Consider the following 13,413-nt stretch of genomic DNA (forward strand, 5'->3'; position numbering starts at 1 on the left):
CAAGATCTAAATATACATATGGATATACATACATATATCCATGTATATTCTTAGATCTTGTTTACTGGCTTAAGTCAGTTGAATTATGACAATTGTTACAATATACGCTTAAAACTTTAAGTAAAAATTCACAAGTCGCCTTCAAAGATTAAGAAACAATTGGACGAATATAGAGATAGAGTAGATATATATTTTATGAGAGACACACACACACAAAAGATATATATATATTATACTATATGTCGATATTCTCGATGAAATCATGTGATATATGTATGAAAATAATGACCGATCTTTTAAAGAACTCCATATTATGTAAGATATAATAATCGAAAATTGATCTTTCTACTGTTACATCAGAATTTTATATATTAATATTTACAATCTCCTATACTTACATGTTTTGATGATTGTTCCAAATTACATTACGCTGCGTAAAAAAGACTTATAGATATATATATATGTATATTTACTAGCGGTACACATTCAAATTATTTGTATCCGAGTATAATAATCTGTATTAGGCATACGCAGTGAATATAACGGATTTATTAAATAATTAATTACAACTCTATTTTTCTAGCGTTGTTATCATTGTCATTATTGACAATTAAATTGAATAATATGTTATGTTAAGTCTTATTCATCATAGTTATCGATATTAACTGCATAGGTTTATGCAATCGTTTATTGTTGCAAAGTGTTTCTCTGAATTATCGATACATAAATAAAAAAATAGTTACTGTTAATGGGTAGATACATCTTTATCATATCATTTAACAGATTAATAAATGTTATATAATTATATATATATACACATGTAAATGATTAAGTTATGCAATAATTATAAAATCACCGTCCTACTGATCCCGTCGTTTTTCTCTTCTTAAAACTCTATATGTAATATTTAATATTAAACAATACTGACAGTGTTATATAAAATGGACACGGTAACTGAAACAGTAATAAAATGTTTTAAAAAATTAATCATTTCTAATTTTCTAATTATGTTTCGTAACAATTGTAATTTTATAATTTTTACTAGAGAGATAAAATATTTTATCTATATAATCCTTTTTTTTTTTTAAATAATTTCTAGTTTCGTAACAATTGCGACTTTATAATTTTTACTAAAGAAATAAAATATTTTGTAGAGTATAACATCCTTTTTCTTAAATAGTAGTAGAGAGAAACCTCTCTCTCTCTGTTAGTAGACATGTAAAATCTCTCAAAGGGAATTATTCCCCCCTTCCATCTCGTCGTTGTGCGATCGCAGCGGACGCAGCATTGTGGCAACCGAACGAATTACTGCTAACAAACAAACAAAAAGTATGGCAGGTGTCAAGCGGTTCGTAAGGAATGACCGGTTGTACACGGCGGATTGACTTTGTTTAATTACGGCCGAGAGAAGGCGAGATGTCTTCAGACGCCCGAAAATCGCCGCGAATCGAAGACGTAAGTTTCACGCGCTGTTATACACCCGCAAGTCGCGCGCTTAACCTAAACTCATCTCTTAATTGTTGATCGTTCTATGAGATTTCAAACGTATAACTTATCTTTTCGCGAAATGAAGAGTTTTGTATCTGCTTCTTTCAGTTAATTTCCACGGAGGATGACACTTTGGGATCTTCCATAAGTCTAAGCATTGGAGAGAACTCAGTTCGTATTAAAGAGAAACCTAAAATTATCAAGGAAGCCGAACAATTGTCGACTGATAAAAAAAATACACCGGATAAGTGGTGGTTGAAGAGACCTGAGACACGTCTGGGTGTCCTGAATACCAAGAATGTAGATGCGAAATCAAAGCAGTCTCCTATTCCTTTGTCGGACGTCAGCTCCTCTATGAAAGAGTTTCTCGAGAAAGAGAGGATGTGCAAGGTAATTATTCAAAACAAGTAGTATTGATGCCACAACAAAGCATTTTTTGTTAAATGTGATATTTTTAATTGATTTTATTTTCTATCATTATATGTTGGTTTAAATAATTTTATTAACGTTTTTAAATCTCTTAGACAACATCCAAAAGCGAAGGAGAAGCAAAAGACAAGGATGATACATTATGCGATATACTCGCATCTGCAGCTTTTGATAAATATCCATCAGATTTTGAAAGTAAGTTTTTATAATATAAAGAGTATGGTTCAATAAAATAAAAATAAAGAATATAATAGGGCTACGATCCAAATTATATATTTTATAATAAAAAATAAAACAATTATAAACAATAGAACAGACGTTTTGACCTCGCTTGTGTCATTTTCAATGTTACAACATATAAAATTCATAAATTAATGATATAACAAAAGTAGACACTATATGAGAAAAGTACAGTAAGTTTTTATGTGAAGCCAGAGCTTTATAAATTATGATGTTTGCATTTGATTAATTATTGTTTTATGCAGATGCCACTGATGAAGATATCGGCAGTTTTTTGGAAGAAATGAGCAAGATTGCTGGAGCATTAAGTCCTAATTCTTGTCCTGAACGTACAAAGTCTGGTGGTTCTAATAAGAATCCTACAGAAGAAGAGAAGTCTGTGGAAGAATTATTAGAAGAAGCTGAGAAGTTGGTCAGAAAAAATTGTAACACTCTGTCAAAAAGTATATCGAAATCCGATACTCTAGTGCCAGAAAATGAAGACGAAAGTTTGAGCAGAGTGAGGCAATTAGAAGCTGACATTTTTCAATTAATAGAGGAAGAAGTGCATAAAGAAACAGAAAAAATAAAAAGGAGTCCAAGAAACGAGAGAAAACGGGAGAACAGTCCCGGATTCGAGATTGTTTATGAAAATCTGAATAATTTGAAACCACCGAAAACGCTGGAACTTCAAAGAAAAAAGTTCGAGGAACAAAAAGTAGAAATATCAAGTAGTTCCGATTTGGACGATCCGATTGAGAGACATTCCAAGTCCGAAGAACTAAAGAGCGCAAAAAAAATTGAAATGGAGAAAGAGAATCTACAAAAAGAGATCACAGATGTGGATAAGGACTTTTTCGAGGATTTACTGAGAAGATCTAAAGAGAAGGCGGAGGGCGGAATGTCCGCAAGTTCCAGTTTCGGACAAGAAGATTTCTCGCATTTCTTGAAGCTGCTTCAAGGACAAAATACAGACAAAACAGAGCTGGAATCAAAAGAACCTAATGCGATGTACGATCTCTTTTTAAAATCTACTAATGGCGAAGTGATATTGACTAAGGAAAGTCAATTAGCAAGTGGCAAGACACCAGAATTCCCAGAAAGAGAATTTTCCGAAATATTAGAAAAAGAATTACCGGCCATTAACAGTGCACACATGGATCATGAAATTAATGAGAGCGATTCCAGTATGAGCGAAGGACAACATAAAGGATCACAAAATTCTCAGTCAAGTGGGAAAACATTAAAGCAATCTAAGAATGAGTCTAAAAAGACTGCATCGAAAGTCATGGAGAGAGAGAGCAATAAAAATATAACAGAAACCAATAAAAAGGCAGTTAATTCTGAAAGTGAATTATATACAGTAGGATTGACGCCGCGATTGGAATTATTTGCGGATGCAATACCCAAACTTATGGCTGAAAAGTTGAGTGAAAGTATTGTGAAGGAGAACACAGAGAAAGCTGATTCGGCGTACAAGGAATCTACTTGTTCAGAAACGAAGGTTGATACGAAAGCGGAAAATTCATATACCGTTAATGTATCAAAGACTTCGAAGATGCATTATCAAGAAGTACCTGATCATGGCGTTTCGAGTAAAGCAATAGATATACCTAAAACTGACCGCATTGTTAGTGCACCAAGCAATAAGCAATCGAAAAAAGAAATAAGATTTTGCAAGTCTAAAAGCTATGATCTCTTATGCCAACCTCCTTTAAGATCATCTCTCGAAAATGTCAGGGTGAACAAAGCATTGGATGTGTCTAAGAAACCTATAAACGCAGTTTCCAAAAAGTTATCGGCAAAGCCGAAAGTGCAATCCCGATCAATTCCTAAAGTCGCGCTGAAACCTAACTCATCCTCAAGATCAAAACTGGATTCCGTTAAAGTTGGATCCACATCTAGCTTACCAACTGCATGTAAAGGATCTCAAATAAAATCGCCTGATAATTATAGAAAAAATTTTATGGCCGCCGGAGATTCAAAACAGATTCCAATAAAACGTGATTGGGAGATGTTATGTCGCGAGGAGAGACACAAGAACGCACTATTGAAACAACAGTTGGAGACAGAGGCAAAAATGTACAAGAGTCAAATTGAGAATATGCGTACGTCTTTTGAGGGAGAACTGTTTGCCTTAAAGAAACAAAATATAATCTTAAAGGCAAGAGTTGATGAGCTCTCTCTAAGTGAAAGGCGTGTCGAAATTCCTGTCAAGAACGACATGAAGATTACTCTTCTAGAACAGGAATTGGAAAAGCAGGAAAGCCTGATCCACGCTTACGAGACCGAGAACAAGAAACTGATGCAAGATACGAAACGAATGCAAGAGGAATTGAAAAATTTACAGTCTAAGCAGAAGAGCACGATATCGAAAACAAACGACATGCAACAGCTTACTGATCGGGTGAAGGATCTCCAGGAGGAGACATTGAAGTTGAATCTCGAGGTATCGGAGCTGAAGGAGAAGAATGCCGATTTCTTGCTGAAGAATGATGATTTAATTCAACAGAACAGTTTACTCACGGATGAATTGGATATGTTTAAAGAACAGCTGAAAGCGAAAAGCAACTTTATTACGGATCGGTTGCAAGTGATGACCACCACAGAGTTAGAATTTAAAAAACAGATAGAGGATTTAAGCATCAAATTGAGTTCTAAATCAGAGCAGTTGCGCGTGACTAAACGGGAGCTAGAGAAGTTTCAGCAAGATATATCACCGTTGGAGAAGGAACTGTTGGAGTTCAGAGTCAGAGAAGGAAATATGCAAGAGAAATTACGGATAAGCAAAAGTCATGTCGAGCGTGAGAAGCAGCTGACTCAGAGACTCAAGGATCAGGTTATTCTAGACAACAAGAAAGTTATGGATCTGAACAGACAAGTACGTGAGTTAGAGCGTATACTCAAGAGGAAGAATCCCGACTCAGTTTCGGCTCTTATACTGACCGCCAACTCGGAACAGGATAAGATCGGTTCCGAAAAGGTAAAGCTTCTGGAGGAGAGAATAGCAAGTCTCGAAAACGAGATTAAAAATAAAGAGGATATCGCGCAGCAAAATTTGGTTGACTTGCAGAAAAAGTTTTCCGATATGAAGGAGAAATATGCAACCCAGGTGATGGAGTTAGAAGCAAAACTGCTAGAAGCAACTGTGAAAGAACACAAATTATACAATGACATGTTTACGCAAACGACAGTGAAATACGTCGAGAACAAGAACGTAGAGAATAACAAGAAAGACGACAAAGCTTCCACCATGGAAGATAAAAAGGATCAGAAAACGATAAAGGCTGGGCCGAAATCTCAAAATCCGAAGGAAGACGCGTATCTCATTGCTACTATAAGAGGCCTGAAGGTGGAAATTGCGAACAAGGACAAAACGGTTTCGAAGATAACCAAGGAATATCAGGAGCTTCAGAAGACGAATCGTCGATTGCAAAAAGAGCGGGAGAAATTGTTGAACGATCGTAGGAGCTTCAGGAGTATGGATTTCGATAAGGTGTTCCGAGGAATGAAGAATGGTGAAGGAAATGATCAGAATTCGAATGTTTATCAGAACGGGCATGTTTCCGACACGCAGAGGTTGTCGTCGTCAACGCCAAAGTTATACGATCCGGTGCAGTACACGGAGAATGGCAAGAACGGAGTTATCAAGAAATTGACAAATGAAAATGATATTTTGAAGGAGGAGCTGAGCAAAATAAACAAGGATTTCATGGCGCTGAAGAGCAAGCGGCTGCACGATTTGAATCTCTTGCAAGAGGAACATGAGCGAGAAATGGCCACTCTTGTGAAAGAATACAGTGTTAAAATTGGAGATTCTAAAGCGGTAAAGTTGCAGGTTTGTAACGCTTAGCGAGCACTTGGCCTGTTCCTTATTTTATTTATTATCTAGTCGCACAAGAAAAACCTTATAGTTTTTAAGTAGAATAAATCTTTACTTCGTTTATTTGAATACAAGTCTGCTTTGCTTATGTCTTAATATATTTAGATTTGCCATGGCTAGGAATTTTTACTATTTTATAACTTTTATTATTAATAGGGTCAAATTAATACTCAGGGAGCAATTATATCGCACTTAAAAGAACAGGTCGAAAAATTTAGAGATTACAAGGAGCAGGTGATCATATTGAAAACCGAAAGAGAGCATTTGGAGAATAAAGTGAAGTCACTGACCGAGAAAGTCAAATACTTATCAACGCCGGTATGTGAAAAATAGTCGATTAAGGTAGTTTCTTTAAAACAGCTATGACATTGATGATATTTCTGTTTCAGGGAACAGAACAGTTGCAATTGTTACAAGACAAGATAACAATCCTCCAGCAACGGCATGAAAGCAGAGAGATGACTTTGCAGACGTTAATTCGCGATTTACTAAGGAATCGAACGCAGTGCAAAGACTGCAAAAACGAAAAGGGTAAAAATCGGCAGCTCTGCTATTTCCGGCAAGAGCTCGATCATATATTAGGAATGCTACAAGAGATCACTAACGTTCATTGATCTCACTGAATCGAAAAGTCGTCTCGCAGCGAAAAAAATAGTCATGCAGCGCATTTGATGGTTATCGATTTATCATCGAATATTGTGATAATTTTTACAAGAATAAGATTCGCGATATAGTTTAAATAATTCGAAAGAGGCATTAAATACTTTAGGTATCGAAGTATAGGTTACATAAACGCGTTCGTTCGCGACACTCAGCCAAAATCTTTGGTCGATACTTTTATCGACCAAATTCTCTTCCATAATTAATGAGAACTATACACAATCTTCTTTTTTGCGTCCGTGATACCGTTAATATCTTTTCTGCGAAAAGTTGTCCATCAGTACATACAGAGCTCGCAAAGGATTCGGTAGGCTCGGATCACTGCCAAAGAGAAAAACTCTACTGTATAACATTATCGTTAATATCTATAATAACGAACGAACGTACGATTAAATTACAAACTTTTTCGATCTCTTTCCGTCGCCAATTTTCTTGCCACTCGCGTGCAATGTCTGGGAACACTGCCCGCTATTAGCATAATCTATTTTATTGAATCAAAATAATTTTTAGACTAAGTCATATATTTTTAGGAGTAGATATTTTTTTATTAATTTATTTTTATTTATTGATTCCGAATAAAATGGCATGGCTGTTTGCAACATTTCTCCAAATTGATGTTGCTACAGCTTGTTTTCTTATAATAAAATGTATAGCATGACAATTGGACAGAAGAAAAAGAAAAAAATAGAGATATATAGAAACATCTTCGTAAGGATTTCTTCCAAAGTTGAATAATATCTAGTTTTTTACGGATAATTTTTTCGAAACTTTGCTGTACATATAGGCGTTATAAGAGATAAATCGCTATATTTATTCCGGATAATACTCTACGTCGGTTTATTCGCGATCAACGAAGTCGAATTGTCCGACTATATCATGTATATCGTATCGTAAGTACTCTAGTTTATTACTGTTGCCAAGCCTAGCTGATAATTTCGTGAAATGTAGCCTTGTTTGTATGCGTTTAGACGCAAGCACACCGCACAATTGATGCAACCGAGACTTAAGGATGAGTAATCAGCAACATAGAACATGCCTATCTTTCGTATTTTCAACACAAAATCAGCAAAATCTTGAAGACAATTATCTTCCTAAGACCCGGTTACATTGAAGTACACAATCACATTCTTTTTCTAAATAGATTTAAACTTATCACACGCAATGTACAAAATTTAAAATTATAACTTTAATAAATTTAATCTTTTCGCCGAATCTTTTCGTCGTTCAATATTTTCGTCGTTTCAATACCTGGTAACATAACGCAGTTAATATTTTCCGTTGAGTAAATTAAAATCTAAAATATAAGGTATACGTGTATGTATGTTATTTTTTTTAATAGTAAAAAATATTGAAAGGTTTTTTGAAAAATGTTTTCAAAGTTTAACTACTACTGCAACTATTTTATTTTCGCACAAAATATATCTTTTTAGATATACACGTTTCTACAGGACATATATGAGCTGTACATTAATCTACATTAATCTACATTCTGATTATTCTTAGGAACATTACACACATATTGCAACGTAATATCTTAATTCATAAAATAATGATCGACACAAGCAGAGATCCAGAGAATAGCGATTTTCAATGCCGTTGTTCAGTAGCCGATTATATCTTATTTTACCAAATCATGAAACGCTGGATATGCTGGATTATGTTGTTGCTGCAAGAACAATACAACATATGTTAAGAATTCTATTTTATTCATGTCATTTTTAAAATTACTTTTTTATTATTGATAATTTATTTTGAGAATTATAGTTTTTTTATTTAGCATAAGCTAAATCATAATAAAATCATAACATTTTATTATTTATAGTTTGCGTTCTAAGGAATTCCAGTAATTTTAATAGCTTACCCAAGAGAAGACTTTTTTCCATTATAGAGGGAAAATCCATAAACAGTACATAATGCCACGATGAAAGCTTGCCTCATAATATCGTAAGCCATAGGATATTTGAAAAATTCATAGTCCTTCATCAAGTTCGGAACGATTTTTGCTCCGATTTCCATATTTCTTTCAATGCGTACGTTCTGCAAGTTTTGTTCCCGTTTTGCGGATAATCGTTCATTGTCTACGGTTCTAGTAAATGTCCTCTCAGCAGACAATCTTCGTTGTTCGCGATTTTGTTCAGGTACACGGGTGACTCGGCGAAGAGAAGAAAGTCGCGATGAGTCCTCGATGTTCCTCGCCGATCTCTGACGCAAGTGTCTGATGGACTCTCTTTCACGAAACTCGACGGGTCGATTCTCGACTGATTGAGCCATTCGGAGCTTTGAGAGACGTCTGATCTCGCGTCGCGTTTCTGATGAACGTAGAGCCTGGTTCTCGAGAGATGCTGTTTTAGAATTTGCTTTGCGCTGCATTGAAAGCATCAAATTTCGCGATTCGGAGTTTCGTTCCACGCGTCGTTCCTGTATCTTTGATTTTTCACGCAATCTTGAGCTGTCACCATTCCTTCGTTCTGAAGACCTTTGAGCATCGAGAATAGATCGCTTTTCCAGGATTCTTCCGTGAGAAACTCGCGATTCTAAACTTTGTTCCGAACGTTGGTCTGCTAGCCTGGATTCTTCACGTAATTTCAAATTATCGTCGATCCTTCGTTCTAAAGATCTTTGAGAGTCGACAGTAGATTGTCTTTCTAAGATTCTTCCGCGAGAAATTCGCGATTCCAGATTTCGTTCCGAACGTCGGTCCGCTAGTCTGAATTCTTCGCGCGATTTAGAATTGTCATTGACCCTTCGTTCTAAAGATCTTCGAGAGTCGACAGTAGATCGTTCTTCTAGGATTCTTCCGCGAGAAATTCCTATTTTCGGGCTTCGTTCTAAACGTCGATCTGCTAGTCTGAATCCTTCGCGTGATCTCAAATTGTTGATCCTTCGTTCTGAAGATCTTCGAGAATCAAGAGTAGATCGCCTTTCTAGGATTTTTCCGCGAGAAACTCGTGTTTCTGGAATTGGTTCTGAACTTCTTTCTGCTAATCTGAATTCTTCGCGCGATTTAGAATTGTCATTGATCCTTCGTTCCGAAGATCTTCGAGAATTAGGAATAGATCGTTTTTCTAGGATTCTTCCGCGAGAAATTCGTGTTTCCGGACTTCGTTCCAAACGGTCTACCAATCTGGATCCTTCACGCGATATCAAGCTATCATCGATCCTTCGTTCCGACGATCTTCGCGAATCGAGACGTGCTGAATTCAAAGTGATTCGTCGCTCCAAAACTCGCCTTTCCGGAACTCTTCGTTCGGATGTACGTCGGTCGGTTTCACGTGATTTCTGAGAGACAATCCTTTGTTCTTCGCGTAATTGATTCATCCTTTCTCGTCCTTCCTGAGTCGAACCTCGTCGTTCTGCTGCAGAATCGCGCGATTTATGATTGTAATCTCTGGAGTCTCTGATTTTCGCGATTTCTCGACGATCTACCGAACTACGATCAACTGAACGAGAGGATCGTGCGAATCTCTCTCTAATTCGTTCTCGATTTACGGTTTCTTCGACATTATAACGTGATCGTGCTATTTTATAATTCTCCCTAACAGCTGTATTTTCACGTGTGTCACGACGGCTTGTGGTCCTTCGTGAGCGATTGATCCTTTCTCGACGCAAATCCTCGGATGAAGCTCGGATAGACCGCGACATTCGATCAACGGATTTTCGATCGCCAAAACGATTCTCAGCTTTCCGGTGTTCCACGTGATCTATTTCGTGACGTTCCACGGATTGGTCCAATGATCTACGTTCGAAGGACGATCTGCGTTCCCCGGTTCTCCCGGTGTTGAATTCAACTGATCGAACACGTCTGCTAAGAGTTTCGCGATTGATATTGTCGACACCTGAGCGTTCCATCGATCGAGACAACGTTTGACGATCGTCAGATTTAACAAGATCTCCACGAGAATTTCTAGTAGCGACCGATAATCGCGATCTATGTTCTTTATTAGCAACGCGATCGAGAAGAGTTCGGCGATTTTCCAGAGACCGTTCGCGGTTTCGGCGATCCATATTATTGTTGCGATCAATATCTCCTCGTGCGAATCTTGCTGATTTCGGAAGATTTTTGTGATCCTCCCGACGATCCGATCGTTCCACATCTCGATGTTCGATTGACATGCGACGCTCGACAGATCTACGTTCGCGTATCTCAGATCGATAATTCGGAATACGATTTCGCGTCAGATCTCGATGTTCACCAACTAAGATTTTGCGAAATTCTTGCCGATTGATTCGTCGCTCTGGGAGTGATTGATGGTCGTGATAATCGCTTGTACGACGTTGAAGGTTTAAAGAATCTCGCCGATCCATTGATCGATCAACGCGGTTTTGTCGTCGCGCGATTTCGTTAAACTCCCGCCGTTCCGTGGATCGCGATCGACGATTTTCAAGTCGGGAATTTGTAGGACCGTTTAGACGTCGCTCGAAATTTTGCTCGGTAAAACGATGATCGGTTGCTCGGTTAGACAAATCCCGCGATCGAGAGAGTCGAGTGACGAGATCGACCGAGTTCCTGGCGTCGCGGGATTGTGCGATTGTCCTGAATCGGGATTCTCGAACACGGTTGACAGATTCGTCGTTAGATACGCGACTCGTCGATCTTGAAAGTCTCTCGACTGTCCTCAGATCTCGGTTTCTAGAAAGTCGCTCTCTGGTTTCCTGTAAATCACTCCTAGACAAGCGATTCAGACTCAATGATCGAGGAAGTACGGATTTTCGAGACATAGATGCTCTGAATTCAGGTACTTTCATTTCATGATTATTATTCGTCGGTTTTGTAACTTTTTCCGGTTCGGCAATCGGGCTTTTGAAGAAGGGATTCAAGTTCGGACAGGCGTCCACTCTAAAAATAATGTTCTTCTATAATCTTTGAAACAATAAGTAATTTCTAAAAAGATTTATAAGTGCACAAAGTTCTTAGGACATTTAAGAATATCATAATAAAAAAGCATTTAGAAATTTAAGACACAATGTGTAATTCAAGAAACATTTATGATTTTAAACAAAAAAATAATAATAATTAATTTCATACTCGTGAGGAGCTCGATGCGTGAGTTCAGGACCTGCGAGACTGCCAGAATGTCCTTCTCTATCTCTGGATACCAACCCTAACGTTAGACACGCCAGCGATACTATCAGAAGTCCAATGTACTGCCAGGATCGTACAGGTAGCATTACGTGGCGCGTACGCCGCATCTTGCTGCAAAATATCGTAATTCATTTTTAATTAATTAGGATAGAAAGTAATACTACTCCATTCATATCAAGTTAAGTGAATCGAATATTAAATAATTAAAAACAAAAAAATGAATAATACAGTATTAGTTTTCGGAAAGTAAATTAAAACTATTTTTTATATATATAATATACTTAACATTATCTTTTCCGTAGTTTTTTGTTGAACAATATCTCTAATTGAAATTTAGAGTGAAACTTTTTGCGACGGATTTTATCAATAACTCAAGGACATCGCGGTATCTCGCAACAATAAGAAGTATCATACCTGAGGAACTAAGAGCTGTCGCGACCAAGCTTTGTGAGGTATCTCGAAAGGCTCTTCAAGTCTTCCCGTGAGAAGTGCTTCTCGTTGGTGCTCCAGAAAGCTGCTGACGCCGGACGTCCCGAGGGAGTGGCTTTTATACTCGCAGGAGTCGCCTCGTAATTTGATAAAAGCGCAATTCGCCGCTTATCAGCGACGACCACATGGTGCCCCCATACGCCAACGTGACAAGATCAGCGTGAACAAAGCACAGACGGGCAATGTTGCGAACGAAAAGATTGGAAAACCGCAATGCATTCGGTTTAACCAGGTGGAAAATTACGAATCGGGTTGTCTATGGGGTGGAGGTCGTGCGTGGGTGTCCTTTAACACGTTGAAGCTTAATTCCAAAGGATCGAAATCACACTCGGATAAAATCATTAAGCAAAATCTATTTCAGTCCAATAAATCCAATATTTGAGAGTTGTTAAATTCGTACAAACGGTACGAAAATTTATGATAGTTAAATAATTAGTTATACCGGTTTTAAAGTTTCGTATTAAATCTGCTACAGTTTGTAAAATTTCTATAATTAAATTTTTCTGTAAATCTTGTAATTCGTTGTTTGTATAGCAATTAATGTGTATAATGTGTATAATTAATGTCATAAATTTGAATAATTTTATCAATATTTAATTCATTATATTAAAGATTTTGATCTGTCTAAAAATAATAAAAAAAATAGTAAATTAATGTTTAGAAAGTATAATATAGAAGAAAATGAAATTCTAAAAAGTAAATTTTAAATCAAAATCTAAATTTAAAAAATTACCTAATCTTAATAAAAATTTATTTGTTTGTGATAAATGCATTTTGACAATATACTACAATTATGTTCTATTTTCTATATAAAAGTTAATTTAGGAATCTAATATTTCTGAAAGGAACTTTTAAAAATTTTTCTGGACCAAAAATGAAACAGAAAAAAAATGTTTTTTTTCTCAATTCGAGGATTTGAAGAGTTTTTTCTAAATTTTCTCTGATATCTGGAAATATATAGGGTAAAGTGGTTTAAATCGGACCTATTTACAGTTTTTATTTTCTATAAGGTGTAAATAAAGTTTGATTATAAAACCAATGGTGCCGTTCAAAATATCATTTAATTTCCTTCATTTTTGCTTCAGACCATTTTATCTCTTACATGTGTCGTACTACAATGGAAAATGTAAAAATGCATTTTCCGATCCAATTTGAAATGAAT

The 13,413-nt window shown here is 36.5% G+C and overlaps 2 protein-coding genes across 2 annotated transcripts; one reads left to right on the forward strand and one right to left on the reverse strand.

The window, feature by feature from the left end:
- Nucleotides 1-1,341: 1,341 nt before the first annotated feature.
- Nucleotides 1,342-7,100, forward strand: LOC108777454 (centrosomal protein of 162 kDa). Its single transcript, XM_018544364.1, has 6 exons — nucleotides 1,342-1,455; nucleotides 1,597-1,878; nucleotides 2,013-2,112; nucleotides 2,403-5,974; nucleotides 6,176-6,337; nucleotides 6,409-7,100. Exons 1-6 carry the CDS (start codon nucleotides 1,417-1,419, stop codon nucleotides 6,631-6,633), a joined length of 4,380 nt encoding a protein of 1,459 aa, XP_018399866.1. The 5' UTR covers nucleotides 1,342-1,416; the 3' UTR covers nucleotides 6,634-7,100.
- Nucleotides 7,101-8,096: 996 nt separating this feature from the next.
- On the reverse strand, nucleotides 8,097-12,257 carry LOC108777449 (zinc finger CCCH domain-containing protein 13). Its single transcript, XM_018544358.1, has 4 exons — nucleotides 12,177-12,257; nucleotides 11,706-11,873; nucleotides 8,541-11,516; nucleotides 8,097-8,345 (listed from the first exon to the last, which is right to left on the reverse strand). Exons 2-4 carry the CDS (start codon nucleotides 11,867-11,869, stop codon nucleotides 8,303-8,305), a joined length of 3,183 nt encoding a protein of 1,060 aa, XP_018399860.1. The 5' UTR covers nucleotides 11,870-11,873; nucleotides 12,177-12,257; the 3' UTR covers nucleotides 8,097-8,302.
- Nucleotides 12,258-13,413: the final 1,156 nt, after the last annotated feature.

Source organism: Cyphomyrmex costatus, unplaced genomic scaffold (genome assembly GCF_001594065.2).
Source record: "Cyphomyrmex costatus isolate MS0001 unplaced genomic scaffold, Ccosl1.0 scaffold43, whole genome shotgun sequence".
In the NCBI taxonomy this organism is placed as follows: Eukaryota; Metazoa; Arthropoda; class Insecta; order Hymenoptera; family Formicidae; genus Cyphomyrmex; species Cyphomyrmex costatus.